The sequence below is a fragment of the Sceloporus occidentalis genome, unplaced genomic scaffold, assembly GCF_023333645.1.
Source record: "Sceloporus occidentalis isolate IW3139 unplaced genomic scaffold, rSceOcc1.0.p SCAF_167, whole genome shotgun sequence".
Lineage (NCBI taxonomy): Eukaryota > Metazoa > Chordata > Lepidosauria > Squamata > Phrynosomatidae > Sceloporus > Sceloporus occidentalis.
In genome coordinates this window covers 1,075,478-1,101,135 of record NW_028317147.1, presented here as the reverse complement: position 1 = coordinate 1,101,135, position 25,658 = coordinate 1,075,478, and the positions used below count along the sequence as shown (strand labels likewise).

The following is a 25,658-nucleotide window of genomic DNA, read 5'->3' as shown; positions in this document are numbered from 1 at the left end:
ATAGGATTTCTCAAGTCTTTGTTATGAGAGAATCCCAAAACAATAATATTCCTTGCACAATGCCAGTCTTCTATTGTCCATATAATGGTTTAAATATATGTTTCATAACACAGATTTGCAGCAAGTACCCCTACGGCCGTAGCATACCACAAATATCATAGAGCCCTTAAAAAAGGCCAGCATGGTTAAAACGATTAACAAAAAGCCTACTACTTAAACCTAGACTATGAATACTATATCATTATATTAAAACATTGCTTTATAGATGGATGACTGTATAAAAGATCAATTATAATAAAAACTGAATTATATAGCAATGCAGGTACTTCAGGTCATGAATTCATGACCTGAATGCTTTGTTTTGAAAGGTACCGCAAATGACTAATACCGAAACTTTGTAACTTTTCAAAATAAACAAAATATACTCTACCATATTAAATTCCTGGTTCATAAAACACATTTAAAAAACTTTTATATGGTATGCGCTAATACAGTAGGGTTCAACTGCCTGTAATTATTACTCCCCTACTATATTTTGTAACTTTAATCCTAAAATGCATTTTTATATATTCTAACATCCATGTAAAATATATCAACAATGAAAACTTGTTTTGACATAAGCTGGTTCAGGGTAACTGGCAATACAATACAACAAAAGCTGTAGAGTTAGATATTTACCACCCTTGGTTCTAGAAAATAGAAATAGAAAGGCAACTTGTGATTGTTTCTCCGAAGAATACATAGTTACATAGTAACATAGTTGTTTTACTTTTATTAAATGTCATAAAGTTGTACTTAATGTAAAGAAGACTTGCTTTAATGAGAGGGTGGTGGATATTTGAAACAGCCTGTCAGCAGAAGGACCTTGAGGTCCATAGGACCCCTGAGATTTGTACTTTTATTAAATGTAATAAAGTCTTACTTAGTGTAGTATAGTATAGTAGGTTGAAAAAAGACTTCAGTCCATCATGTTCAACCTTTCGCACATACATAGTTCTAAAGTTGAGGCAAAAAAAACCCTTGGGGCAATTATGAAAACAATTCCTTCTTGATTCCATAGTGGAAATCAGATTACTACCTAGATCAACTTGCTAATACGACTGTCCTTTTAACAGTAGACCTTTATGTTATGCTTAACCACAAAAGCATCCAGACCTTTCTTAAAAATATCCACATAGTTAGATAATAAAACATCCTTAGGCAGAGAGTTCCATCTTTTTATTGTTCTTACTGTGAAGAACCCTTTCCTATGCTGATGCTGAAATCTCCTTTCCTCAAGTCTCAAATGATGACCCTGTGTCTTTTGTAGATACCTCTTTACAAATACCTATTTACAAATTTGTAAATACCTCTTTACAAATACATACAAAGCCATTTAAACTGACTTTGTATGTATTTGTACAGCGTGATCAGATCCCCTCTTAGATGTCTCTTTTCAAGTGAAAACAAGTTACGTTTTTCTAGTCTTTCTTCGTAACTAAAATTCTCCATCCCTATAATTAACTTTGTAGCCCACCTCTGCACTTCCTCCAACTCTATAACATCCTTCTTAAAAACCGGTGCCCAAACTTGCACTGTATTCAAGGTGAGACCTCACCATTGCTTTATAAAGAGGTAAAATTATATTTTCATCTCGTGATTTAATACTCCTCTTTATGCATGCCAATATCTTACTGGCTTTTGCAACTGCTGACAGGCACTGCACTTTGTTTCTAAGTCTATGGTCTACAATTTTACCTTCTCATTTTCTGCTTTTCTCAATGTAATGACCTTACAAGAGTGTAAGTTGCATGCTTGTTTTTGGTACCAAAGTGCATTACCTTACACTTATCTATATTGAATCTCATCTGCCACTTATTTGTCCAGTCCCCTAGTTTTTCCAAATCATTCTCAGGAGAAGCTACCTGGTCAGACTTTATAACCTTACCTAATTTTGTGTCATCAGCAAACACAAACAAGTGACCAATATCTATTTTAAGATCATTAATAAATATGTTAAAGAGAACTGGACCCAAGACAAAACCCTGAGGCACCCCACTTACCACAGTTGTCCATCTTGAAAATTAACAACAACTCTTTGCACCCTGTTACTAAGCCAATTTCTAATCCAAACACAGACATTTTCTCCAAGACCTATTTGTCCTAGCTTATACAATAACCACTGGTGTCGAACAGTGTCAAATGCTTTTGCAAAATCTAAATAGACATCTACAGCAACACCCTGATTTATACGCTTACTCATAACATCATAGAACGCAATAAAACCGTGCTGACTGCTACTGATGATATCATTGTTCACAATATATTCCTGTATGCCATCTCTTAATAAACTCTCAAACAATTTTCCCACCACAGATGTTAAGTTTACAGGTCTGTAGTTCCCAGGCTCAGATTTGGATCATTTTTAAAATACTTAATGTATGGAAAATTTACTTTACTGTGGAGGTGGTGGATACAGCCTCCCAGCAGAAGTAACTTGAGGTCCACAGAATCTCCGAGATCTTTTTCTTTTCCTCATCTTTGCACCTCTATAACATAAGATTGCTTTGGTTGAGATTTTTGAAAGATATTCAAAGTTTAACTTTAGAGTGGATTTTAATTTTAGATAGGATTTTTCAATATAGGTATCTATAGCCTTTTTTCCCTTTTCAAGTAGATAACCTTTTGCACTCTGTCCTTGATTGTTTCATGTGGAGTTTGCATTTACCAATACTTAACAAGCAGCACATTTTTGATTTATTGGGCTCTGAATGAAATTTCTACGGTTTTGAAATTCATTTTTGTTAGATTTTTCAGTGATTGTCCTCATTTTTGGAAATTGTATGAATGTACAAGTCTAATGCTTACCAAAGTAAAAAGTTCCTTCACATGTCACATGTGACAGCTCCAGTACTTTTCCCACTTGGCACCACAATTGCTCTTTATAAATAAACATAAGACAATGAATACATTCTATATTAACTGAAACGGCATCTCTTAAACAAAACATGTTTTGAAAAGCGCTGCTGGTGAGAACAATTATTTTTTTCTATGAAGTGTAATCATTTTGCAGCATATTTTTCACAATTTACACACTCACAAAACCATTGTATTTATCTTTGTTAAATAACAACAAATGGCAACCTTTAAGATGTAGAATATGTTTAACTATGCCCTATATTGACAATCAGCCACTTTTTTCATTTAAAACAAGGCAATATTACCCACAGCCTGCATTTTGATCAATATCTGCAGTTTTCTTCTACAGCTTGGAGATGATTGTATCCATCAAACACAATTTCAACAAAATATGTTTCCATCCAGGGTCTCTGCCCTCCAAGTTCAGACTATAAAAAATGACTTTCATTTATACCTAAAACAAGATCCTTTTCTCTTTTTAATATACATTTATATTTTTTTAAGTTTGAGATACACTGCTTAATAATATAAGTTTTACACATACTATAACTTTTTTTTGAGACATGTATTTTTGAGATTATGTATTTTATCTCATGGTATGAGAACTCTCAAATCCATAAGATAATATTTTTTGCATATTTTACTTGTATAAAGAAATGTTTTGCATTTATATTTGAAACCAAAAAACTATACGAAATTAAAATTGTTAATAAAATCTATCCTCATATCTACCTGTGCAGATGTAAACTGTTTATAGACATGCCCTAAAATAAACACACTTTGGAAAGATATGTATACTCTGTTGGGGAGAACTATACTTGCAATTATGTACTGAACGGTATCCTCACACATGATAACACATATGGTGCTGACTTCAGCAAAGAAAATCATTGTACAATACTGTATTAAATCTAATCTAGTACTCACTGCTAATAAGAAAATGAGGCACACTACCAAAGGCATTTCTATTATGGACACAAAACATTTTGTTTCCCTTTGCATCACATACCTTTAGATCTATAATAAAAGTGATTTAAAGATGTATATAGAATGGAGCCGCTTCCAGAGAGTATTACAGTGTGACAGAAGTGTGGCTGGAGAGCACCACCACTGGCGAAGAGATGGGTGTTTGAGCATTGAATACATTAAACTATTTCATATATATTAGAATAGACTGCACTTCACCAATGGATACACACATCTAGAGCACATGGCAGGGCACAGGTAAGGCACTTGCAAACAGACACAACCAGCCACAAGACTGACCCCCTCATATCAGAAAAAATAATAACTGATTCCCCAGAGTAAAGAAGGGCATTGAGGCACAGGGGTAGGGAACAGGGCAGGCATCAGCCAGGCACCAGCCACAAGACCAACCCCCAAATATCAGAAAAAATAGGAATTGATCCCCAGAGTAAGGAAGGCAAAAGATGAGCAGCAGTAGTAGTAGGGCACTGGTCCTGGGCAGGCAGGCACTGGCAGATGATAGACACATGAAGCCCCTTGGAGCAGGACTGAATATCCCCAATTGTATATATTTTATAATCCCTGGTTTTGTAACCAATATTTATTTATCAATGATAAATGATGTGATAGAAAATAAAGACATATAACTTGTCCAGAAATGAGAGGTTTTGCTGGTAGCGTAAATGAAACAGGTTTTACATTTTAAACAACTGACAGACAGTCGCACTGTGCACAAGCCCAAGAGAATGCATAGTCTTGTCATCTATATTTATTTATCAATGATGATAAAGAATAACATATGATAAGATAAGACAGATAAAACACAAAATATTTTGTGCTGTCTACAAATTAGAGAGTTGGCTGGTAGCAGCTGTCTTAATCACATTTTTGTATCTTGACCAAAAACTAGAGATTTTGCCTAAAATAAATGTGGAAAAAAATGTATGCTGCAATTCCTGTATATAATGTGGTATATACATTACATACAGTATCTCACAAAAGTGAGTACACCCCTCACATTTTTGTAAATATTTTAATACCGTATTTGCTCGATTATAAGAGCAAATAGGTCTGACTATGAGACGACTAAGATCCAGATCCCCCGCAGCTGCAGGGGACCTGGATCCTCCTGTCTCCCCCCCACCCCACTTACCAGTACTTCTGAGTCCCTGGTGTGTAGCTGGGGCAGCGTGTAGATGTCTACACGCTGTCTGTAGACCTTCCCCGGCTGTCAGAGATCTCTGATCTCTGACAATCGGGGAAGGACTGCGCGATGGACGCAGACAATCCCCGCTGCTAGCCACGCCTCCTTCCGGCTGCAGCGTAAGCGCGTGGGATCTACACGCTGCCCCGGCTACATGACAGGGAAGTCAGAAGCACCGGTAAGTTGGGGGGGGGCGTGGGAGTGTTAAATGGGGGCATAAGGCATTTCTGGAGGCAGAGTGTTCTATGAAATGCCTTTTAACCCCCTTAATGCCACTCTGCCTCCAGAAATGCCTTTTTAACTCTCTATATGCCACTCTGCCTCCTGAAATGCCTTAAACCTCCCTATATGCCACTCTGCCCCATAATATGCCTTTTAACCCTCTAAATGCCAGAGTGGCATATAGGGGTATAAGGCATTTCTGGAGGCAGAGTGGCACATAGGGGGTCAAAAGGCATATCATGGGACACAGTGGCATATAGGGTTAAAAGGCATATCATGGGGAACAGTGGCATATAGGGGGTATAAGGCATTTCTGGGGCAGATGTGCATAACTGGGGGGCAGGTTGGAAAATAGAAGGAAATAAAACCAAAATATTTTTCTCAATCATAGCTTTTATTAAAAAAAATAGTTTACATGAATTAACATTTACTGGTAAAACCTTTTTCCTATAGGGTTGTCATATATTCAGGCTTTTTCTTTTTTTCCCCTAAATTAATATTCAGATTTGGGGGGTCGTCTTATAATCGAGCAAATACGGTATATCTTTTCATGTGACAACACTGAAGACCTGACACTCTGCTACAATGTAAAGTAGTGAGTGTACAGCCTGTATAACAGTGTAAATTTGCTGTCCCCTCAAAAAAAACTCAACACACAGCCACTAATGTCTAAACCTTGGCAACAAAAGTGAGTACACCTCTAAGTGGAAATGTCCAAATTGGGCCCAATTATCCATTTCCCCTCCCCCGGTGTCATGTGACTCGTGTTACAAGGTCTCATGTGTGAATGGGGAGCAGGTATGTTAAATTTGGTGTTATCGCTCTCACACTCTCTCATACTGGTCACTGGAGGTTCAACATGACACCTCATGGCAAAGAACTCTCTTAGGATCTGAAAAAATAAAATGTTCGACATAAAGATGGCTTAGGCTGTAAGAAGATAAGACCCTGAAACTGAGCTACAGCACGGTGGGCAAGACCATACAGCGGTTTCACAGGACAGGTTCCACTCAGATTAGGCCTCGCCATGGTCGACCAAAGAAGTTGAGTGTACATGCTCAGCATCATATCCAGAGGTTGTCTTTGGGAAATGGACGTATAAGTTCTGCCAGCATTGCTGCAGAGGTTGAAGGGGTGGGGAGTCAGCCTGTCGGTGCTCATACCATACGCTGCACACTGCATCAAATTGGTTTGCATGGCTGTCGTCCCAGAAGAAAGTCTCTTCGATAGATGATGCACAAGAAAGCCCACAAACAGTTTGCTGAAGACTAAGGACATAGATTACTGGAACCATGTCCTGTGGTCCGATGAGACCAAGATAAACTTATTTGGTTCAGAGGGTGTCAAGCATGTCTGGCGGCAACCAGGTGAGGAGTACAAAGACAAGTGTGTCTTGCCTACAGTCAAGCATGGTCTGGGCCTGCAAATGTACACTTATATACAGGCTGTACACTCACTACTTTACATTGTAGCAGAGTGTGATTTCTTCAGTGTTGTCACGTGAAAAGATATAATAAAATATTTACAAATATGTGAGGGGTGTACTCACTTTTGTGAGATACTGTAGATAAACTACAGTGGTACAATACAAACTATTATCGCATTAAGATGACCCCCCAAAATTTGAATAATCATTTAGAAAAAAAATCCTGAATATAAGACTACCCAATAGAAAAAATAAGTTTTACTAGTAAATATTAATTCCCATGTAAACAATTTTTTCATATTTAATAAAACTCATGATGGAGGAAAATGCATTTCTTGTTTTTATTTCCTTTTATTTGCCAACCTACCCCCCCAGTTATGCACATCTGACCCCGGGCTTGCTACTCTGTCCCCAAGATTTGCCTTAAACCCCCTCTATATGCCACTATTTCCCCAGATATGCCTTATACCCCCTATATGCCACTCTGCCTCCCAGATATTCCACTCTGCCCCCCAGATATGCCTTATACCCCCCTATTTGCCACTCTGCCCCCTGATATGCCTCTCTGCCCCCCCAGACTTCTCAATGCATCCCCATTGTGCTTCAGACTCCCTGGTGTCTAGGGGGGGCAGCTTCTATCACTGGAAGGCCATGTCAAGCCAGCTCTCCGTCATAAAAGCCCCGGAAGAAGTACCAGACAGCAACAGTGGTTGTCTGCGCGCATCATGCAGATGTCCACCGGCTGCCAGAGAGGAAGATCCACGTCCCCTGCATTGCTGCCGGGGATCTGGGACTTAGTCTTATGGTCAGACCTCTATTTTTTGCTCTGAACTTGTCTCATATTAGAGCAAATACGTTGTTACTTTATTAATAAACTTGCAGTATTGTATATTAGCAATGACCATCAATCTCAGCCTCCGCTAAGCTGTCATTGTCTCACACTCCCGCTCTCATCAGTTTGTAACTGCTGCTACTGACAAGTTAAAAGGGCATCAGTACACTTATATATCTAAAGCTTGTCCCTTCCCCTTGTAAATGCTTATTGGCCAAAGGGAAAAAAGTAAGGAAAAACCCCCACTGGTTGTTGGACCCATCAATCAAAGTCATTACCATCAATGAGACCATCTCTTGTTTTTTTGTCTACACCTACCGCTGCTATCAGTCATTGATATGTACCCTCCTATACACCGTTCCTTCCCACTTTACCTCATCAAGCAGTGCCAAAACAGCTTGTAATGGCACCAGCTACACATGGCAACAAATGAACAAATTCTAATTAAATTTCAGCACTTTTGCAATTAATTTTTGGCAGTTTAGTCAGGGATCACCCATGTTATCAGAGATTTGTATAAAAACAAGTTCATCCAAATGCACAAGTCTACTGGTACCATTGTTATTACTGTATAAACTGTATTTCTTAGTTCTTGTAAAATAATTATGAAAAATGTTTACAAAAGAAAAAATAGGTGCCATGAGTTGCTGAATGTGATGAGGGTAGGCTTTCAGATTAAACATTTCATTAAAAGAAACACAAATATGTATATATTTTTGCTTTATCATTATATATAAATGTCATATGTATCTATTCCGACACTAATCATTCCAGTAATTACTAATTAAATTGTTTAAAATATGTGCTTCTGGGTTGTTGATGTGAAGTTTTACAAATTCCTCCCACACATGTTCTTATTTTAATGTGATTAGGTAAGCACTTTTTTTTTTTTAACAGTCACAGGATAGATTAAAATTTCTCATCTGTGATTAGCAAATTGAATATATTAATCAATGATTAAGAATAATGTATGTGAATATGTTAGGTTTTTCAAGTAATATCATGAAATTCTAATTTGAACTGTTGTGCTAAAATGTGTAAGACACAGGAGGAGTATGCTGACTTTAAGAAAGAAAAAAATCCCACATTTTACAAACATATAATCTTTAAAGTGGTTTTGTAGTGGTTTGTCTCAAAGGGTTTACCAAAGGAATTGAATACCATATCCTACTAAATCTAAGTAATGGGCGGAACACTGAAGAGACATTTCTGACATTTACGTTTATAATAATTTAGTCCTTCGGGGAGCCATTTTGACCAGCTGTAATTTTCCTCTGTCTTCTGTGAGATGGGAGTAATTAAAAATTTTTATTATTCTACTTCAATTAACAGTACTGTGCAAAAGTTTTAGGCAGGCGTCAGGGCCGGTCCAAGGCAAAATGCCGCCTGGAGCGAATTTTAAAATACCGCCCCCCCTTATCTACCCTTCCTCTCCTTCCGTCCCTGCCGCCCCCCCCCTATTATCTACCCTTCCTCTCCCCCCTTATACTTACCTTTCAGCAGTCCTGCGGCGAGTCTCCCTGTTCGGTCTCAGTGCCTCGCCGCAGAGGAGAGAGAGAGGGAGACTCGCCGCAGAGGAGAGAGAGAGGGGCGCCGAGCGGGTACTGACAGCTTGGTAAGCGAAAACCACTCGGCGCCCCTTTCTCTCTTTCGCTTTTTAAAAAAAAAAAAAAGGGGCTTGCCCTTCAAAAGTGCCGCCTGGAGCGGTTGCCCCACTTGGTTCCATTGTCGGGCCGGCCCTGGCAGGCGTGAAAAAATGCTGTAAAGTAAGAATGCTTTTAAAAATAGACATGTTAATAGTTTATTTTTTTATCGTTTAACAAAATGCAAATTGAGTGAAAAGAAGAAAAATGTAAATCAAATGAATGTTTGGTGTGCCCACCCTTTGGCTTCAAACAGCATCAAATCTTCTAGGTACGCTTGCACACAGTCTTTTAAGGAACTGAGCAGACATCTTGAAAAACTAACCACATTTCTACTGTAGATGTAGGCAGCCTTAGTTGCTTCTCTCACTTCCAGGACACATATTGTGCTTTTTTAGGTGAAGATAGTGCTTAATGACTTTTGTTGTATGGTCAGGTTCGTTGTCATGCTGCAGAATCAGATGACTTCCTGGTGATATTGCATGATGTATAAGTAAGTAAGTAATTGTACATCTCAGCATTGAGGAAACCATTAATTATGACCAAAGCCAAAGCAATGAGCAACAAACTTTGTTTGTTTCCTTGGGGGTCCCTCCTCATTTTTGGTTTCACACGTCTAGTTAATGATTGTGTTTCAACCTACATATTAAATGAATGATCATTATCACCTGTATAATTGTTTAATCATACACCTACCTATATGCCAGAAAAGTCCCTGACTAGAAGAAGCAATACTGTTTCAAAGGCAAATTTTGATTTGATATATATTTTCCTTCTGTTTGCATTTTAATGACTAAAATAAACTATGTTTTTATTTTGGAAAGCATTCTTATTTTACAGCATTTTTTCACACCTGCCAAAAAAATAACTGTATAAACAGAGAGGCCAATTAACCATGTATTTCATCAAGCCTCCCCTAGTTTGAGCTCACATATTCAACTTCCAAGTCATGTGTAGTGTCAGTCTAATAAAAATGCAAAGTTGGTTGTAGCAAACATGCAAGCTGGACATTTCATCCAAATTGTGGGTGTTTGCTCCTATATTTGGCTTGGTACTAGTTATTCCCTTGACATTTTACCCCTTTCCTTACCAAGGTTTTTAGTACCCTATGTACCATTTTTTTGCCATTTTTACATATGTTGGTTACTTAAGAGTCACATTTTCCATGTTTGATGTACCCACACAAATTATACACAGGAAAAATAGGTTTTTTTATGTGAAGCCATAGAAACATGTACAAATAATAATTGTGAGAGCTAGTATTAAAAAATGTATTACTAAAATAAAAGAAAACGCAATTTTGAAATTTTTGTTATGTTCTAGAGGGCCACATCCTTTATTTTACATAGTACTCTATGTGGTGTCTATGTGGTGTCAGCAATGATCAGGCATGCTTTATGTAACAGTGTACTGGTGCTCGTGTGGAGTGCTGCTATGATCCGTTGGTAGGAAGCCAGCGATGCTGTCTTCTGCCGATGGGGTAGTCCAGGCTGTCCCAGCTGCTGCAACAAAGTCAGGACATACGCGTGCATCCTAAGGACAATCTTCCCTCAACTTTTCTACTCGTACGTCCACGGGGTAAAGAATGGGTTAAGCAGATGTGGTCAAATAGGTGTAACTTTTTTACTGATGAAACTGTGAATATAGCTTTGTTAAAGTTATATAGGAGCATATCTCTCTAAAAATCTAATTTTAGACTGTCTGTATGATCGCACATTCCACTTTAATTAGTATACATTCATTATGCTCTAGCATTGCAATAAAATTGCACTTATGAAATGAGGTAGTCAGAATTATTATAATTTGAAAAGATTAACAACCCAGGTGGTGGCTCTGTAAATGCAAATGAAGAAATATGGGAAAAAGCATAATAGTTACAGTTCTCAGTTTATGTATTCATTCAAATAGTTGAAAATGTACTTTCTATTCATGTGGTAGAAGTGAATATATTTGTTTTCATGCAGGCACCCTATGATGGAGCCACTGTGCAATCTGTTACTTTGGACAGAATGGATTTCCATAGCTACAAAAAGGAAAAGTGCTATAAATTCTCTTAGCTAACCCTGGAAATACTAGGTTCCGTTGCATTGCATCCAAGACATTTGACTGCTACAAAGCAATCAAATGAGAAGATTATGCAAGTGATTAGCATTCATATCATGTATATAACAAAAATTTGAAGGGTTTCTACAATTGTACAGCAATGAAAATGTGGAGAAAACCCATATAAATTATTTTTGTGAGTACGTGTGACATGAAGGGCAGAGGAAAATACCTTTGCAAACTGTAAATACTTTTTATATTGTTTAGAATGTATGGCTGAATACTGACATAAGTTACATTAACATTAACGAGGCTAATGCTTAAAAAAAGATGTAGTCCCAGGAGTATGCCTTGCATCCTACTAGCTATTTGAAACTGTATGGTGCATTAGACAAGCTAAAAGGACAGGACTTAAACCCAACAGAGAGGAGGCTCAGGTGTAGTACTGACAGATCAGATTTCTGCATAGGTAAGCTGTAGGCTGGAGTCACAGAGGGGAGACGCATCATGTCAGGAGTTCATGCAGAATGGATGGTCAGACACAGCCAAGTCAGTGGAGAAGGCAGGTAGTCAGACAAGCCAGTTAAGTTACAAAGGTAGGCATACAGGAACAGAATCAGCAAAAGAAACAGCATGACCACACTGGGGTATCAGTGCTAAGGAGTTCCAGATTTTTAAATCTGGTGCCTGGCTTGCCTTGCCACCAGCCATGTGTCACAGGCGCTGGTCCTGCTGTGTGTCAACAGTGTGCCGTACTTTCACGCCTGCCAGCAGCATGATATTTCCCCCTCTGTAAAGAGACAGCCAAAGACTGAAACTACCCATGTTTGTCTTGGTGTTCATGATTGAATTTTTTCAGCAGACCTATGACCTTTTTATTATGGACCATATCCTTTTATGTGTACTAATTAGTGGATGACATTCATTGTACATCATATTCCAAATGCCAAGTGGACATGTTTAGGCTGCAAAGTTCTTTTTGTAAATCTATTGCAGTCCAGGTGTTTAAGCAAAGAAACCTGAAACACGCAAGGTATTTAAAGGGAAGAAATAAGGAGCAGCTCATAAGCCACAGTATTAATCCAACAAAGGACTCGAAAAGTACCAGAGTAACAGGGAGAAAGCTTAATCGATGGAACTTTGAGCTTGATGTTCTTGGTTGACACCTATATTCTGTCACCCCTGACGTATGATGAACCTTATCACAGGTGGGACACGTATTTGTCTACCACAGGGTTTGTTGAACTGACATGCTTAAAAATAGCAAAATAATGGTGAGACTTTTGAAGCTTTATGACTGGTGCTTCTGGAGAATCCAGCCCAAGAAAAGAGTTGTGTCCAATCACCCTATGTCACGCATTCGACTACGGGTCCTACCTCCACCGCGCACGCCGGCACGCACACCGCTGGGAGCCCCGCCTCCGTAACCACTGCATCGTCGAGGTCCGTGATGTAAGTACCGTTTGCCGCGTTGTTTGTCTGTCTCCGCCTCCTATTCCTTTATAAACCCGATTTTCCTTGTTGTCATTGCTCGTTCTAAGCGTTACTTAGCTTTTGGGTGTGCTTTTCTTGTTGTTTGAATTCTGCCTTGTGTACCGATCTCTGCCTGTTACCGACCACAATTCTTCTCTGCCTGCTTACGAACTCGGACTGTTTATCGTTATCGAACCTGTTCTGCCAGCCCTGACCTCGGATTTGTTTGTCCCAGTGATTGTTCGATCTCAGGGGCTCATCCCCGGGTAAGAACTATTGTTTGGGTGAAGATCTAGTGCCTATCTGCACTGTCGGGTCCACCTCTTCTACCTTACACTGTGACACCCTGGTGGTCTTCCACGATCAACCAGAGAAACTGTTCCAATGGCTGGTTGGTCCTTTCAGTAATCCCATTAATTTGGAGTAGCAGGCGGATAAGAATGCCAAAGAGATTCCCATAGTAGAACAGAGAGTCCTCCAAAACAGAGCTGTAAATTGCACTCTGCAAATGTAGACAGAGGATTTCTTGGACAAAATTTAGGCACTAAATCCAGAGCTGTGGGTAGCTTAGGAAGTGGGACAAAATGAGCCATTTTCTAAAAAAAAAAAAATTTCTACCATGACCAATATGGCCGGATTTCATTCTGAAGGGAGAAGGTCCACAATAAAATCCACAGCCAAATAGGTCCAGGGACAAGCAGGAACAGTAAGGGTTACGCCACTCATAAGCAGTAATGTTGTAATGTTACAATAAACCCTTATATACCCCTCCATACATGTTTATACTGTTGAGCAAAAATGTATATATGAGATCTTGCAAGATGTGGTAAACTGATGAGATCAAATTTCATTAAAAGAAAAATACCATCAAACCCCAGTATTGTATGCTACAAATTATACAACACACATCCTTAATTGTTCAATAACCACATTTTAGCTAAGTACCTCTGTAACATAACTTACACTAATATCTTCCAAATCCAGGTTATTCAGAATGGCATTGTTTCTTTTCCATATAATGGGAAGCTTTATGTTGCCTTGGATACCACAGATCAGCACAACACTTTGTCCAACTGTTGCTGTCGTCACCCTCACAACTTGATCTTCTGGAACACTCAGTTCAACAACCTCTGTAATGAGTTAGACATTATTTTAACTGCTATTAAAATAAAAACGATAATCCAAACATAATTATAAAACTTTTTAAGCATGGAAGTCGATACAGATTTTCAAACATTAAAGAAAAGGTCATTGTGACATTTCTATTAAAGTGACTGACATGTATCACCTAGGAGATAAAGATGCATTTCACTTGAGAGGGCTACAGAGGAACAGTTATTATAAGTGTGACAGATTTTACCTCTAGGTAGATACATTATTGAAAGGCCAAACAGTATTTTCTGCATAATAACAAAGTGTTTAGGGATTTTTCAATATGTTATTCAAGGATACTGTACTTGTGAAATAGTTTGTAACTTTAATGTATTCATCTTAATTAAAAATTAACTCCTAATCAGCAGAAACATGCTTGTACATATTAGTTATCTAGTAATGTACATTATGAGACATCATTTATTTTTACTTGCTTTCCATACACGAGAAAATGTCAATATGCGTTCAGTACGCAGAAACAATTGTCTTAATATTTATTAAACATTTGCTAGAATAAACGAATGGGATTTTGAATTTTCTGAATTTTCACGTTAGATAATTTGCTGTTATTCTAATGTCATTCTAATGTAATGTGTATTGCATCCTTCTGTCTTTAATACCATTTTAAAACAAAAAAACTGGACTGCACCATGTTGCATTTTGGCAATGTATAGAAATGTCATTCTTTATTTTATAAAATTTACTGCAGATTATTCCAAATGTATAGCTTTACACTGGATTTCATACTGTTTACTAAATAGAGTCCATAAAGTCTGTTTGAAGAACAGATAAGCTCTACAGGTTCTGTGTATTTGATACTATTATCTTCACATTGGACTGGGTACATCTGCCAGAGTTTAGTCTATCCCATGAAACTGTATAATAATAATAACAGCTATCGAAATAAATTACATGAATTATATATTGGTCCAGATTAATTAATTAAAATAAAAACATGAGATAAAAAAGAATCATTTCTTACAAATTAATGTTACAAATTAATACCTAGCTGTCATCACAGTAATTAAAGTGAAATAGACAACTGAAATTACAGTAAACCAATATTATTATTTAGTTACTATCCAAGTGCAGCAGTAAAAGAGCAGCAAGAGAATCCTAAAGGGTGGTATACCCAGAAAATGTGGTGGTTCTGGACCCATACATTGTGCTTCCAAAATTGTGGCTTTAAGTCCATAATACATTTTATTTCTATGTTTAATGGCTGCAGGAAATGTTGTCTTTATGCAATACTTACCAAATTGCATGCAACTGTTTTTTTTAGAAGGGGTTAATACGTGGTTAACGCAGTACACACTACACAGCAGCTTTGGCGCCAGGATTTTAAAGGTCCTTACAAGCAACTTTGGTAGCCGGCAGGGGCCTCCTCTGCCATCAACAAATGAAGTGCACCTGCCAGCGACCAATAGGGTACAGACTCGTATAGACCTTTTTTCTCCTGACAGGAACTTGGCCTGGGGAGACCATTGGTCTCCCCGCTCCAAGAGTTAAAGGTCTGCACGAGCGACTCTATTGCACTTCATTGGTTGATGGCAGACTAGCCCCCTGCTGGTGACCAATAGAGTCGCTTGTACAGACCTTTAACTCCTTATGGTGGAACTACTCCTGGGTCTCCCTGCTCAATAGAGTGGCTCGTCAAGACCTTTAACTCCTGGAGCGGGGAGACCAATGGTGGAGTTTCACTGTTGGTTGATGCCAGAGGAGGCCCCTGCAGGCGACCAATAGAGTCGCTCTCATGGACCTTTAACTACTCGAGCGAACCTACGGATTTCCGCTCCAATTAACCCATGCGATGCTGCGTATAAAGTAGGCTAGATGAGGAAGGGACCCATGAGATTAGTAGATTAACGAAGACAAACATGAACACGAAGATTCTTCGTGTTGTGTGTCTTCGTTGCCATGTACATTTTGCCGCCATGCCAAAATTTGAATATTAATTTAGGAAAAAAAGAAAAAGCCTGAATATAAGACTACCCTGAAGGAAAGAAAGTTTTACTAGTAAATATTAATTCACATGTAAACTATTTTTTCATATTTCATAAAAAATATGATTGAGAAAAATTGTTTTTTTTGTTTTTATTTCCTTTTATTTGACTCTCTGTCCCCAGTTCTGCACATCTGCCCCCGAAATGCCTTATTTCCCCTAAATGCCAATCTGCCCCTGATATGCCTTTTAACCCCCCTATATGCCACTCTGCCTCCCTGATATGCCACTCTGCCCCCCAGATATTCCTTATACACCCCTATATGCCACTCTGCCTCCCTGAATTGCCTTTTAACCCCCCTATATGCCACTCTGCCTCCAGAAAACCATTATATTACGAAAAGCATTATATTACCACTCTTAACCCCCCCCGACTTACCAGTTCATCCCTAGACTTGTCCCCTGTGCTTCATACTTCCTGGTGTCTAGTGGGGGCAGCCAGTGGGGGTCTGTGCGATGCGCGCAGGCAACCTCCGCTGCTACCATCATAGGAGCCCCAGCGGAAGATCTGGTAGCAGCGGAGGTTGTGTGCATCCCGCAAACGTTCACCGGCTGTAGGATGTGCACAGACAACCTCCATTGCTGCTGCCGGCACTTTCACCGGTGCTTCTATGATGGAGCCCTGGAAGGTCATGTGATGGCGGCGCTCCGTCATAGAAGCCCCAGAGGAAGTGCCAGCAGCAACGGAGGTTGTCTGCGCATATCACACAGATGCCCACCAGCTGCCAGAGAGGAGGATCCAGGTTCCCTGCAGCACTGCGGGGGATCTGGATCTTAGTCTTGTAGTGAGACCTCTATTTGAGGTCTGATTATAAGGTGACCTCGAATATAAGACAAGGGATATTTTTAGAGCACTTGCTCTGAAAAAAACCTTGTCTTATAATCGAGCAAATACGGTAGTTACCCAGCTTATTGGTATTCATTTCATCCACTTTTTATAAAAACCTTGGTTGTCATATTGAGGGTGTTTGTGCAGCCAAGCAACTAAAACAAACATAAACTTTCTTAATTTCTTAATGATCAATACATTTGCTGGCTTGTCCAATACATTGTGCTGTCTGGGACCAAGAATGAAATGATGAGAACCCCCCCCAAAAAAAAATCTCAGACAAAAGCAAAAGCCCTCCAACCAACCTATGCCCATACCTATTACGTTTTAGCATGTACATATTTCTCGGACACACTAATATACTTAAACACACGCACTATTTACACACTCCTATCTTTGTTGGCTCAAGAGTAGGCAGTTCACTGGCCAGTGACAGCTTTGCTTCTTCCTCATGGTCCTCACATGCTCCCTAGGTCTAAGTGCCAGGAAATTACATCATATCCTGATGCTCAGACTCATTATTTACACATTAAATATTTTAAAGCCTTTATAAATCTCAGGTACAATTTCCTGTTAGATCTAACATAATTCTCAGCAGGATTATGCATTTTGAATTTTCACTATGTTATGCAAAACTAAATTGCCGTAAATGTTGAACATTAACATCTTATCCTTAGGGATTATTTTGAATCAGGAAAATAAATCATTCTCTCCAGAAACCTCATTCTATGAAAGATAGTTCGTTTTTATTGTTCATTTATTTTAATGTTATTTTAATTCATTGCCACTAACTCTCTGATTTTAAATCACCAATCTTAACAAACAATGATTGGCTACATATTGCAAGATAACTATCTCAAAGCGCTAACAATTTAAGTGCCACTTGTACATTTCTCTAGACTATACCCTAACAAATAATGCAATCTGCAAAAACTAGACTAGAACATTGTAATTAGCACAACAGCAATCAAAGAAATAATGGAATAAATGGAACTTGGTACATAATGTAACAAACGCAATTAAATCTGTTTTAAGTACCTAGATTTAACAAATGTATCCATAACAAAAGCACTAATTGCGGCTCATCTATTGGGAATATGCAATTTACATAATCAATATTATATCAATATAACTTTAATCAAATATAGAAATAGTAGGGCTCTGTAACGATTAGGTTTTTCCAATCGAGTCGCTACTGCTTTTGAAATGTCTTAAAAGATGAAGGGTTTTGAGTCTCATGGCCCACTGCTTCACTCCATTGATCAGTTCCTCTGTGCGCAGTAAATGCATTGAGGGACTCACCAATGTAAATGCGCATGGCCCTCTCTGTGAGTCTTCGCTCCGGTCCAGTACACTGACAAAGCCTGAGTGCTGGCATATGATATTTCCTGTTGCTCAGTTGTAGGCAGTTAGGGAGCAGCAGAGAAGATCTGTCACCAGCTGCTAATGAGCCTTTACTTAAAAAAGTACGTGTGTGCATGTGACATGTGTAACCGTGTGTGCGTATATTACAGTATATGTGTGTGTGACTGTGCCCTGGTCTTCTACAGCTATATCAACACTTCAGAACAACATTAAAAAAAAAATAATCAGCTGATTCAGAATACAATAAATATAGAATAATAAAGGATCCTCATCCATAAATCATATATATATATATATATATTTATACAGTGGGGCAAAAAAGTATTTAGTCAGCCACCAATTGTGCAAGTTCTCCCACTTAAAAAGATGAGAGAGGCCTGTAATTTTCACCAATGGGGGGAAGGAATACAGGAAATCACATTATAGGATTTCTAATGAATTCATTGGTAAATTCCTCGGTAAAATAAGTATTTGGTCACCTGCAAACAAGCAAGATATCTGGCTCTCACAGACCTGTAACATCTTCTTTAAGAGTCTCCTCTGTCCTCCACTAGTTACCTGTATTAATGGCACCTGTTTGAACTTGTTATCAGTATAAAAGACACCTGTCCACAACCTCAAACAGTCACACTCCAAACCCCACTATGGACCAAAGAGCTGTCGAAGGACACCAGAAACAAAATTGTAGACCTGCACCAGGCTGGGAAGACTGAATCTGCAATAGCCAAGCTGCTTGGTGTGAAGAAATCAACTGTGGGAGCAATTATTCAAAAATGGAAGACATACAGGACCACTGATAATCTCCCTCGATCTGGGGCTCCACGCAAGATCTCACCCCGTGGTGTCAAAATGATCACAAGAACGGTGAGCTAAAATCCCAGAACCACATGGGGGGACCTAGTGAATGACCTGCAGAGAGCTGGGACCAAAGTAACAAAGGCTACTATGAGTAACACATCCAATAGAGGATTGGGTGAATGTCATATGGTCAGATGAAACCAAGGTAGAACTTTTTGGTAGAAACTCAACTCGTCGTGTTTGGAGGAGAAAGAATGCTGAGTTGCATCCAAAGAACACCATACCTACGGTGAAGCATGGGGGTGGAAACATCATGCTTTGGGGCTGTTTTTCTGCAAAGGGACCAGGACGACTGATCCGTGTAAAGGAAAGAATGAATGGGGCCATGTATCGTGAGATTTTGAGTGAAACCCTCCTTCCATCAGCAAGGACATTGAAGATGAAACGTGGCTGGGTCTTTCAGCATGACAATGATCCCAAACACACCGCCCGGGCAACGGGCGTAAGAAGCATTTCAAAGTCCTGGAGTGGCCTAGCCAGTCTCCAGATCTCAACCCCATAGAAAACCTTTGGAGGGAGTTAAAAGTCTGTGTTGCCCAGCAACAGCCCCAAAACATCACTGCTCTAGAGGAGATCTGCATTGAGGAATGGTACAAACTACCAGCAACAGTGTGTGAAAACCTTGTGAAGACTTACAGAAAACGTTTGACCTCTGTCATTGCCAACAAAGGGTATATAACAAAGTATTGATATGAACTTTTGTTATTGACCAAATACTTATTTTCCACCAAATCAGACAATGTGATTTATGGACTTTGTTTTCTCATTCTGTCTCTCATAGTTGAAGTGTACCTATGGTGAAAATTACAGGCCTCTCTCATCTTTGTAAGTGGGAGAACTTGCACAATTGGTGGCTGACTAAACACTTTTTTGCCCCACTGTATATATATATACATACACTAATCAGCCATAACATTATGATCAGTTGGTGGGATATATTAGGTAGGAAGTGAACATTTCATCCTAAAAGTTGATGTGTTAGAAGCAGGAAAAATGGGCAAGCGTAAGGATCTGAGCAACTTTGACAAGGGCCAAATTGTGATGGCTACATGACAATCTCCAAAACTGCAGCTTTTGTGGGGTGTTCTTGTCCTGCCGTGGTCAGTACCTATCAAAAGGGCGAAGGCTGTCCTGTGTGGTCAAATCCAACAGACGAGCTACTGTATCTGAAATTGCTTAAAAAGTTAATGCTGGTTCTAAAAGAAACATGTCAGGACACACAGTGCATAGCAGTTTGTTGTGTATGGGGCTGCACAGCAGCAGACCGATCAAGGTGGCCATGTGTCGCGCTCTACCAAGGCGGCGGAGCTGCATGTCTTTTGTTTCCCTGTCTTGCTGTGTCATTTCTGGATTTATGTATGTTCTGTCCTGAACATCTGATTCTTGGATTCCAGTCTTGCTCTTTGCTTCAGCTCTGTTTCCTTTATAAGGTGTGCCCCACCCATGTGTTCTCTGACATGTGTATAGATTCAATGTTCAGTTTATTAGTTCTTCCATAGGCAGGCTGTAGCGTTAGGACCCATCGCCATTGGAGTACTTTGGCGTAGTGGTGGGCTAAGCATACTATGGCCATAAGATGTGACAGAGTCTCCAAAAGTTATCATATAGTCCTAGGCTAGTTCCTGTATTTATGTGTGTCAGTCTGTGATGTAACCTATGGGCTGTCCTGTCCTGTATCCCCGGTAGAGGGGTCTTGAAACCCCAGTAGAGGGGTGTCCTGTCTTGTAATCCCCGGTAGAGGGGTGTCCTGTCCTGAATCCCCGGTAGAGGGGTGTCCTGGCTCATATCCCCGGCAGCGGGGTGTCCTGTCTCGTATCCCTGGCAGCGGGGTGTCCTATCTCGTATCCCCGGCAGCGGGATGTCCTGTCTCGTATCCCTGGCAGCGGGATGTCCTGTCTCGTATCCCCGGCAGCGGGGTGTCCTGTCTCGTATCCCTGGCAGTGGGGTGTCCTGTCTCGTATCCCTGGCAGCGGAGTGTCCTGTCTTGTATCCCCGGCAGCGGGGTGTCCTGTATTATGTATGTCTTGTCTGGTTATGTTTCTTGCTTGGTCTCTCCGTATCTTGCTCGCTCTGTCCCCCTTGCTTGTTATGCTTCTGCTATATCCTTTGCTTAGCTTCCATACTCCCAGCCTGCAGCATCCTGCACGTGCGTCTAGTTCTATGTCTCATACTTGTTCCAGGGTGCCTGCAGGATATCACTTCGTTTCATTTTGGACTACATCTGCTGCTATGTCAGGGCGCAGGTATGTGGCTGCACAACCCTAGGTGCTCAACACCCGGGTGAGTGCAGTCGCCCTGCACCAGGCCCTGTCCAACTCCGCTACTGCACTGTGACTCCTGCACACAATCTTTGGGCGCGCTGGGTCAATGCAGTCATCTGTATGGACCCGGTTCGTGACACCATGCTGACCTCTGTCCACTGCCGAAAGGGCCTACAATGGGCACGTGAGCATAAGAACTGGACCACGGAGCAATAAAAGAAACGATTAATCACGTTTTCTTTTATATCACGAGGATGGCCTGATGTGTGTGCGTCATTTACCTGGAGAACACATAACACCAGGATGCACCCCTGGAGGCCCCACCTCGGACTTAAGGTATCTGCTACTCATATCTATGTGACAGATACCACAACACAACTTCAGAGGTCTAGTGGACTCCATGCCTCAATGGGTCCGGATTGTTGTGGGGGCAAAAGTGGGACCTACACAATATTAGGCAGGTGGTCATAATGTTATGGCTGATCTGTATATATATATATATATATATATTTATTTATTTTTTCTGTATTTATTTGTAGGTTTGTTGATGAACGCTGGTAATGATAAAGCCTGCAACCATAGGGCAGGGTGCCATGAGGTTGTGCGGGCAAACAAAGGTCATGGTTATCATTATCAGGTATAGGCTGTGGGGTCAAGAAAAGGTCAGGTAGTTTGTATAAAAAAAAAAAAATGTGAAGCTTATGTAAGTTTTTGTGTTTTGCGCATGCGCTAGCGCTTTGCCCCGTTTTTTAGGGGTCTCGTGCTGCTGCGTGCCTGCCTCGCGGGTGCTTTGCGCTGCGCTATGGGCGGGAAAATCACCTATAAATAGAGTCGTTTTGAGGGAGCTGTTCACTTACCTGGCGAACCGCTGAGCCGATACTGCACTGACCTTTGAGTCTGGTGAGCAGTGGCGAGGCTGGTAAGCTGAAGACGCCATGGAAGAATTGATGAAAATGCGCCCTCCCACCCACCCTGTATTATATTGTTCTGTATTTTTTGTCGTGGCTTTTATCGGGCTATAGTTATCCTATAATTTTAGGGTGAACTGTAAGTTTAAGTTATGCCGGCTGGCTTTTATGGCGGTTTGGCAAGATTATGTGATTTTAGTCGGAGGCTCTGGGCTTGTGCCAAGGGCTTGTTATGTTTTTGATACAATGGTTGCAAAGTTATTTTCGTTTGTATATTTGATAAACCAAATAAAAGTCCACGGCCTGTTTCATCCAATTTTGGTGTTTTCGTTTTTATTTATCTATGTGTGGTTTATTTTGTATGTCTTAATGTCCCTTATAACCTCATGTTTCTTCCTTGTTTACAGAAAACATATTTTTTTTTATTTTACATAAAGGTCAACAGAGATTCAGTATCGATTTCTAAACTCACGTTGAGCATTGTTTTGTTGTCCTTGTCTCCTCTATCTTTAACTATCATCATCTAATTCAAGCTATATTAAATCAACATGCCTACATTTCAGTGTCCTAAAATGACCCTGTAGTCGTCTTTTATTTATTCCAAGCAACTTGTTGAGCAATCTGCAGCAGACATACCATTCTTTGGGAAATATACTCCAAAGTGTTTACACATATTATTTTGGTGTCTGTCAGTTGTCCAAATCTCTAATACCTTGTACTTGGTGGAGCATGCAGAGATATTGTTTACTGGATGTTTTTACACTTGAAATGGCTTTGAGAACTTATTTTATCTTCGACTTTCAGATTACATTTTACATTACGTTTTATAGGGAGTTAGTCACAACTTGTACTAAATGACCTTCTAGCGGTATTAGGAATTACACTGCTGTGAAAAGGTATTTGCCCCCTTGGTAATAAGCAAAAATAGAAGAAATCAGGAAGGGACATATATTTTCACAGCAATGTATACAGTTTTACTTGGTTGTTGGTAAAATAGCATTAATACAAATCTAGTAATTATGAACCTATGCTTTGAACAATTAAATGTATGTAAAGTATACTTGTACACTATACAATGTATGGAGTCTATGCAACGGTAAGTACAGGTTTTCAGCAGAAGATCATAACTCTGTCCTGCTTTTTTGGTTTATTACATTGAATGTAATACATCATTCAACATTGTGCTTCTAAAATGCTTAATAACACAATGAGTGCTTAAAAAAAGTACCTAAACAATTTTACTATTTGTGAATTAAGCCTGAGTGCCTAGGGATGCATCACATTTCATATGGTTCACTGAAGTCCAAATAAAACAAGCACAGAGCAAATCGCAGCACTGTATATTTCTGTGGTATGTTCCCTTACATCACAATGGGATAGAGATAGAGATGGCCTGAGTTTACTGCATTATTTGCAATTTTGAATGTGCTTCATTTTAAAAGACACATACAATAATTTATTGGAGACATAACATGGAATAATAATGAGGGAAAATTGTATCAATAGTTTTTCAGAGAGTAATTTGACACTAGGTTTGAGCAGCCTGGCAGCATTCTTTGATTAAATTTGTCAAGGTATTATGTGAAATTGTAGTTAAGGCGGAAAAAAATAAAAACAGCCTGTGTAAAATGAAAGTTAAAAATCCAGTATACTAATTAAACAGTAAATGAACCATTAACACATGGCTAAAGTATAGAGTGAAGAATGCATTTATTATTTGTAGAAACAAGAATACATATGTAAGTACATCTTATATAATCAGAATGGGGTAATAAGGGGATAGGAAACTGAAAAAAAATGATACACAGCCTCTAGGAGCACTGTAATAACAAGATGAACAGACAGCTACCAAAATAAAATGCGATTAAACCTGGAAGCTTATATTGCGACGATAAATAACAGTGTGGGTATCAAGCTTACTTTATTATGTTAGTGTCATATGCAGTAAGCATTAGCTTTGTCAAAAAAGTGATTTAACAAAATACCATTTCTTTATTCATCAGCCATTTAAGTCAAGTGGCTAAAGTGCAAAAAAATACAGGGCATACCACGGTATATGAAAATATGAAAAGACATAGAAAGTATATCCTCTATAAATATTATCTCCACACCTAATATATATTTCACTTATAAGACATTTCATATGTTTTTATGAATTGTATCTATTTGTACACTGCATTGTGAAATAAATTATTCATATACTGTATTATCTTTAACACAATTCACATATACAATCTTCTTTTGCTCTTATTTTTAAGGTACTTGTGCCTTTGTTTTTACCAGAAATATAAGCTCCACAAGACATTGCATGATATTATCCCTGGTTATAAAATGATGTCCTTAACAACCACATATCACTGACCTTCCTATGTGATTGCATTCTCCGCAACTAGACTCTAATATCAACCTACAGTTTTTATTAATACTAATGGAAAGATTCAGACCTTCAGATATTTTAATATAATATATATTTTAATTAAAAAAAGGTTCCTACATGCACCCCAGAACATTGTCTTCTTTCTTTTATAAGTTGATAATAGGAAAACTATACTAAACCTTTAATTAAGTATAATATAATAAAAATATATTTATAAGGGCAAGGGTAAATAACAAAGTTTTAATGATTACCCTTTCCATCAGATTCATAATAGAATGTGATATTATTGCTGAATTCAGAGCACCAAGGCAGCAGGAAGCGGAGGAGGGAGAACGGTCGCTGAAAGCTTTCTTAGGAGTGGCTCGTTTATGAAAAAGTTTTCAGAACCACTTGGCGGCCCTCCACTCCCCGCACTAGTATGAGTGCGAGGCCTCCGTCTCAGTCACAGTCTTGGCTCTTCATGCCACGTCATATCCCGGCGCTCAGCAGTGAACCTATGTGCACTGCGACGCAGCAGTGAGACAGAAGCCTCGCTATCCCAAAACAGGACTTCAGCAAGGTAAGTGAATTAGAAAAGTGGGAGGTTGGGGTAGATAGTGAGAAAGGGGTTGGAGAGGTAAATAGCGAGAAAAGGGGGAGGTAGTAAAAATAATGAAATAAATAAAGAGAAACATATAGGAAAGATAATGAGGAGGAAAAAGAAAGGTGGCAGTTCCCATGTGTGCTACCTAGGTGCTGGGGCAAGTGCTCTAAGTGCAATCTGGATGCTGGGGCAAGTCCTTTGAGTGCAATCTAGGTGCTGGGCAAGTACTTTGAGTACAATCTGAGTGCTGAGCAAGTCCTATGTGTGCAATATGGATGCTGGGCAAGTCTCATGTGGATGCAATTTGGGTTCTCGGGCAAGTACTATGTGTGCAACTTGGGTTTTGACATGTAACCTGGGTGCTGGGCAAGTCCTATGAGTGCAAGCTGGGGACTGCGGCAAATCCTACGTGTGTAACCTGAGTGCTGTGTCAAGTCCTGTGTATGAAACCTGAGTCCTGGGAAACTCATGTGGATACAACCTGGGTGCTGTGCAAGTCCTGTGCATGCAACCTGGGTGCTGTTGTAAGTCCTATGCGCGCAACCTGGGAACTGGGAAAAGTCCTCTAAGTGCAACCTGGGTACTGGGACACGTATTCTGAGTGCAACCTGGGTGC

The 25,658-nt window shown here is 39.5% G+C and overlaps 1 protein-coding gene across 1 annotated transcript in view; it reads right to left on the bottom strand.

Moving 5' to 3' along the window:
* LOC149279408 (follistatin-related protein 5-like) overlaps positions 1 to 25,658 on the bottom strand; it is a 283,960-nt gene that overhangs the window by 74,134 nt on the left and 184,168 nt on the right. The window contains exon 8 of the mRNA XM_089501225.1: positions 13,671 to 13,837. Coding sequence (XP_089357351.1) covers positions 13,671 to 13,837 — 167 coding nt within the window. The remainder of the gene's footprint in view (positions 1 to 13,670; positions 13,838 to 25,658) is intronic.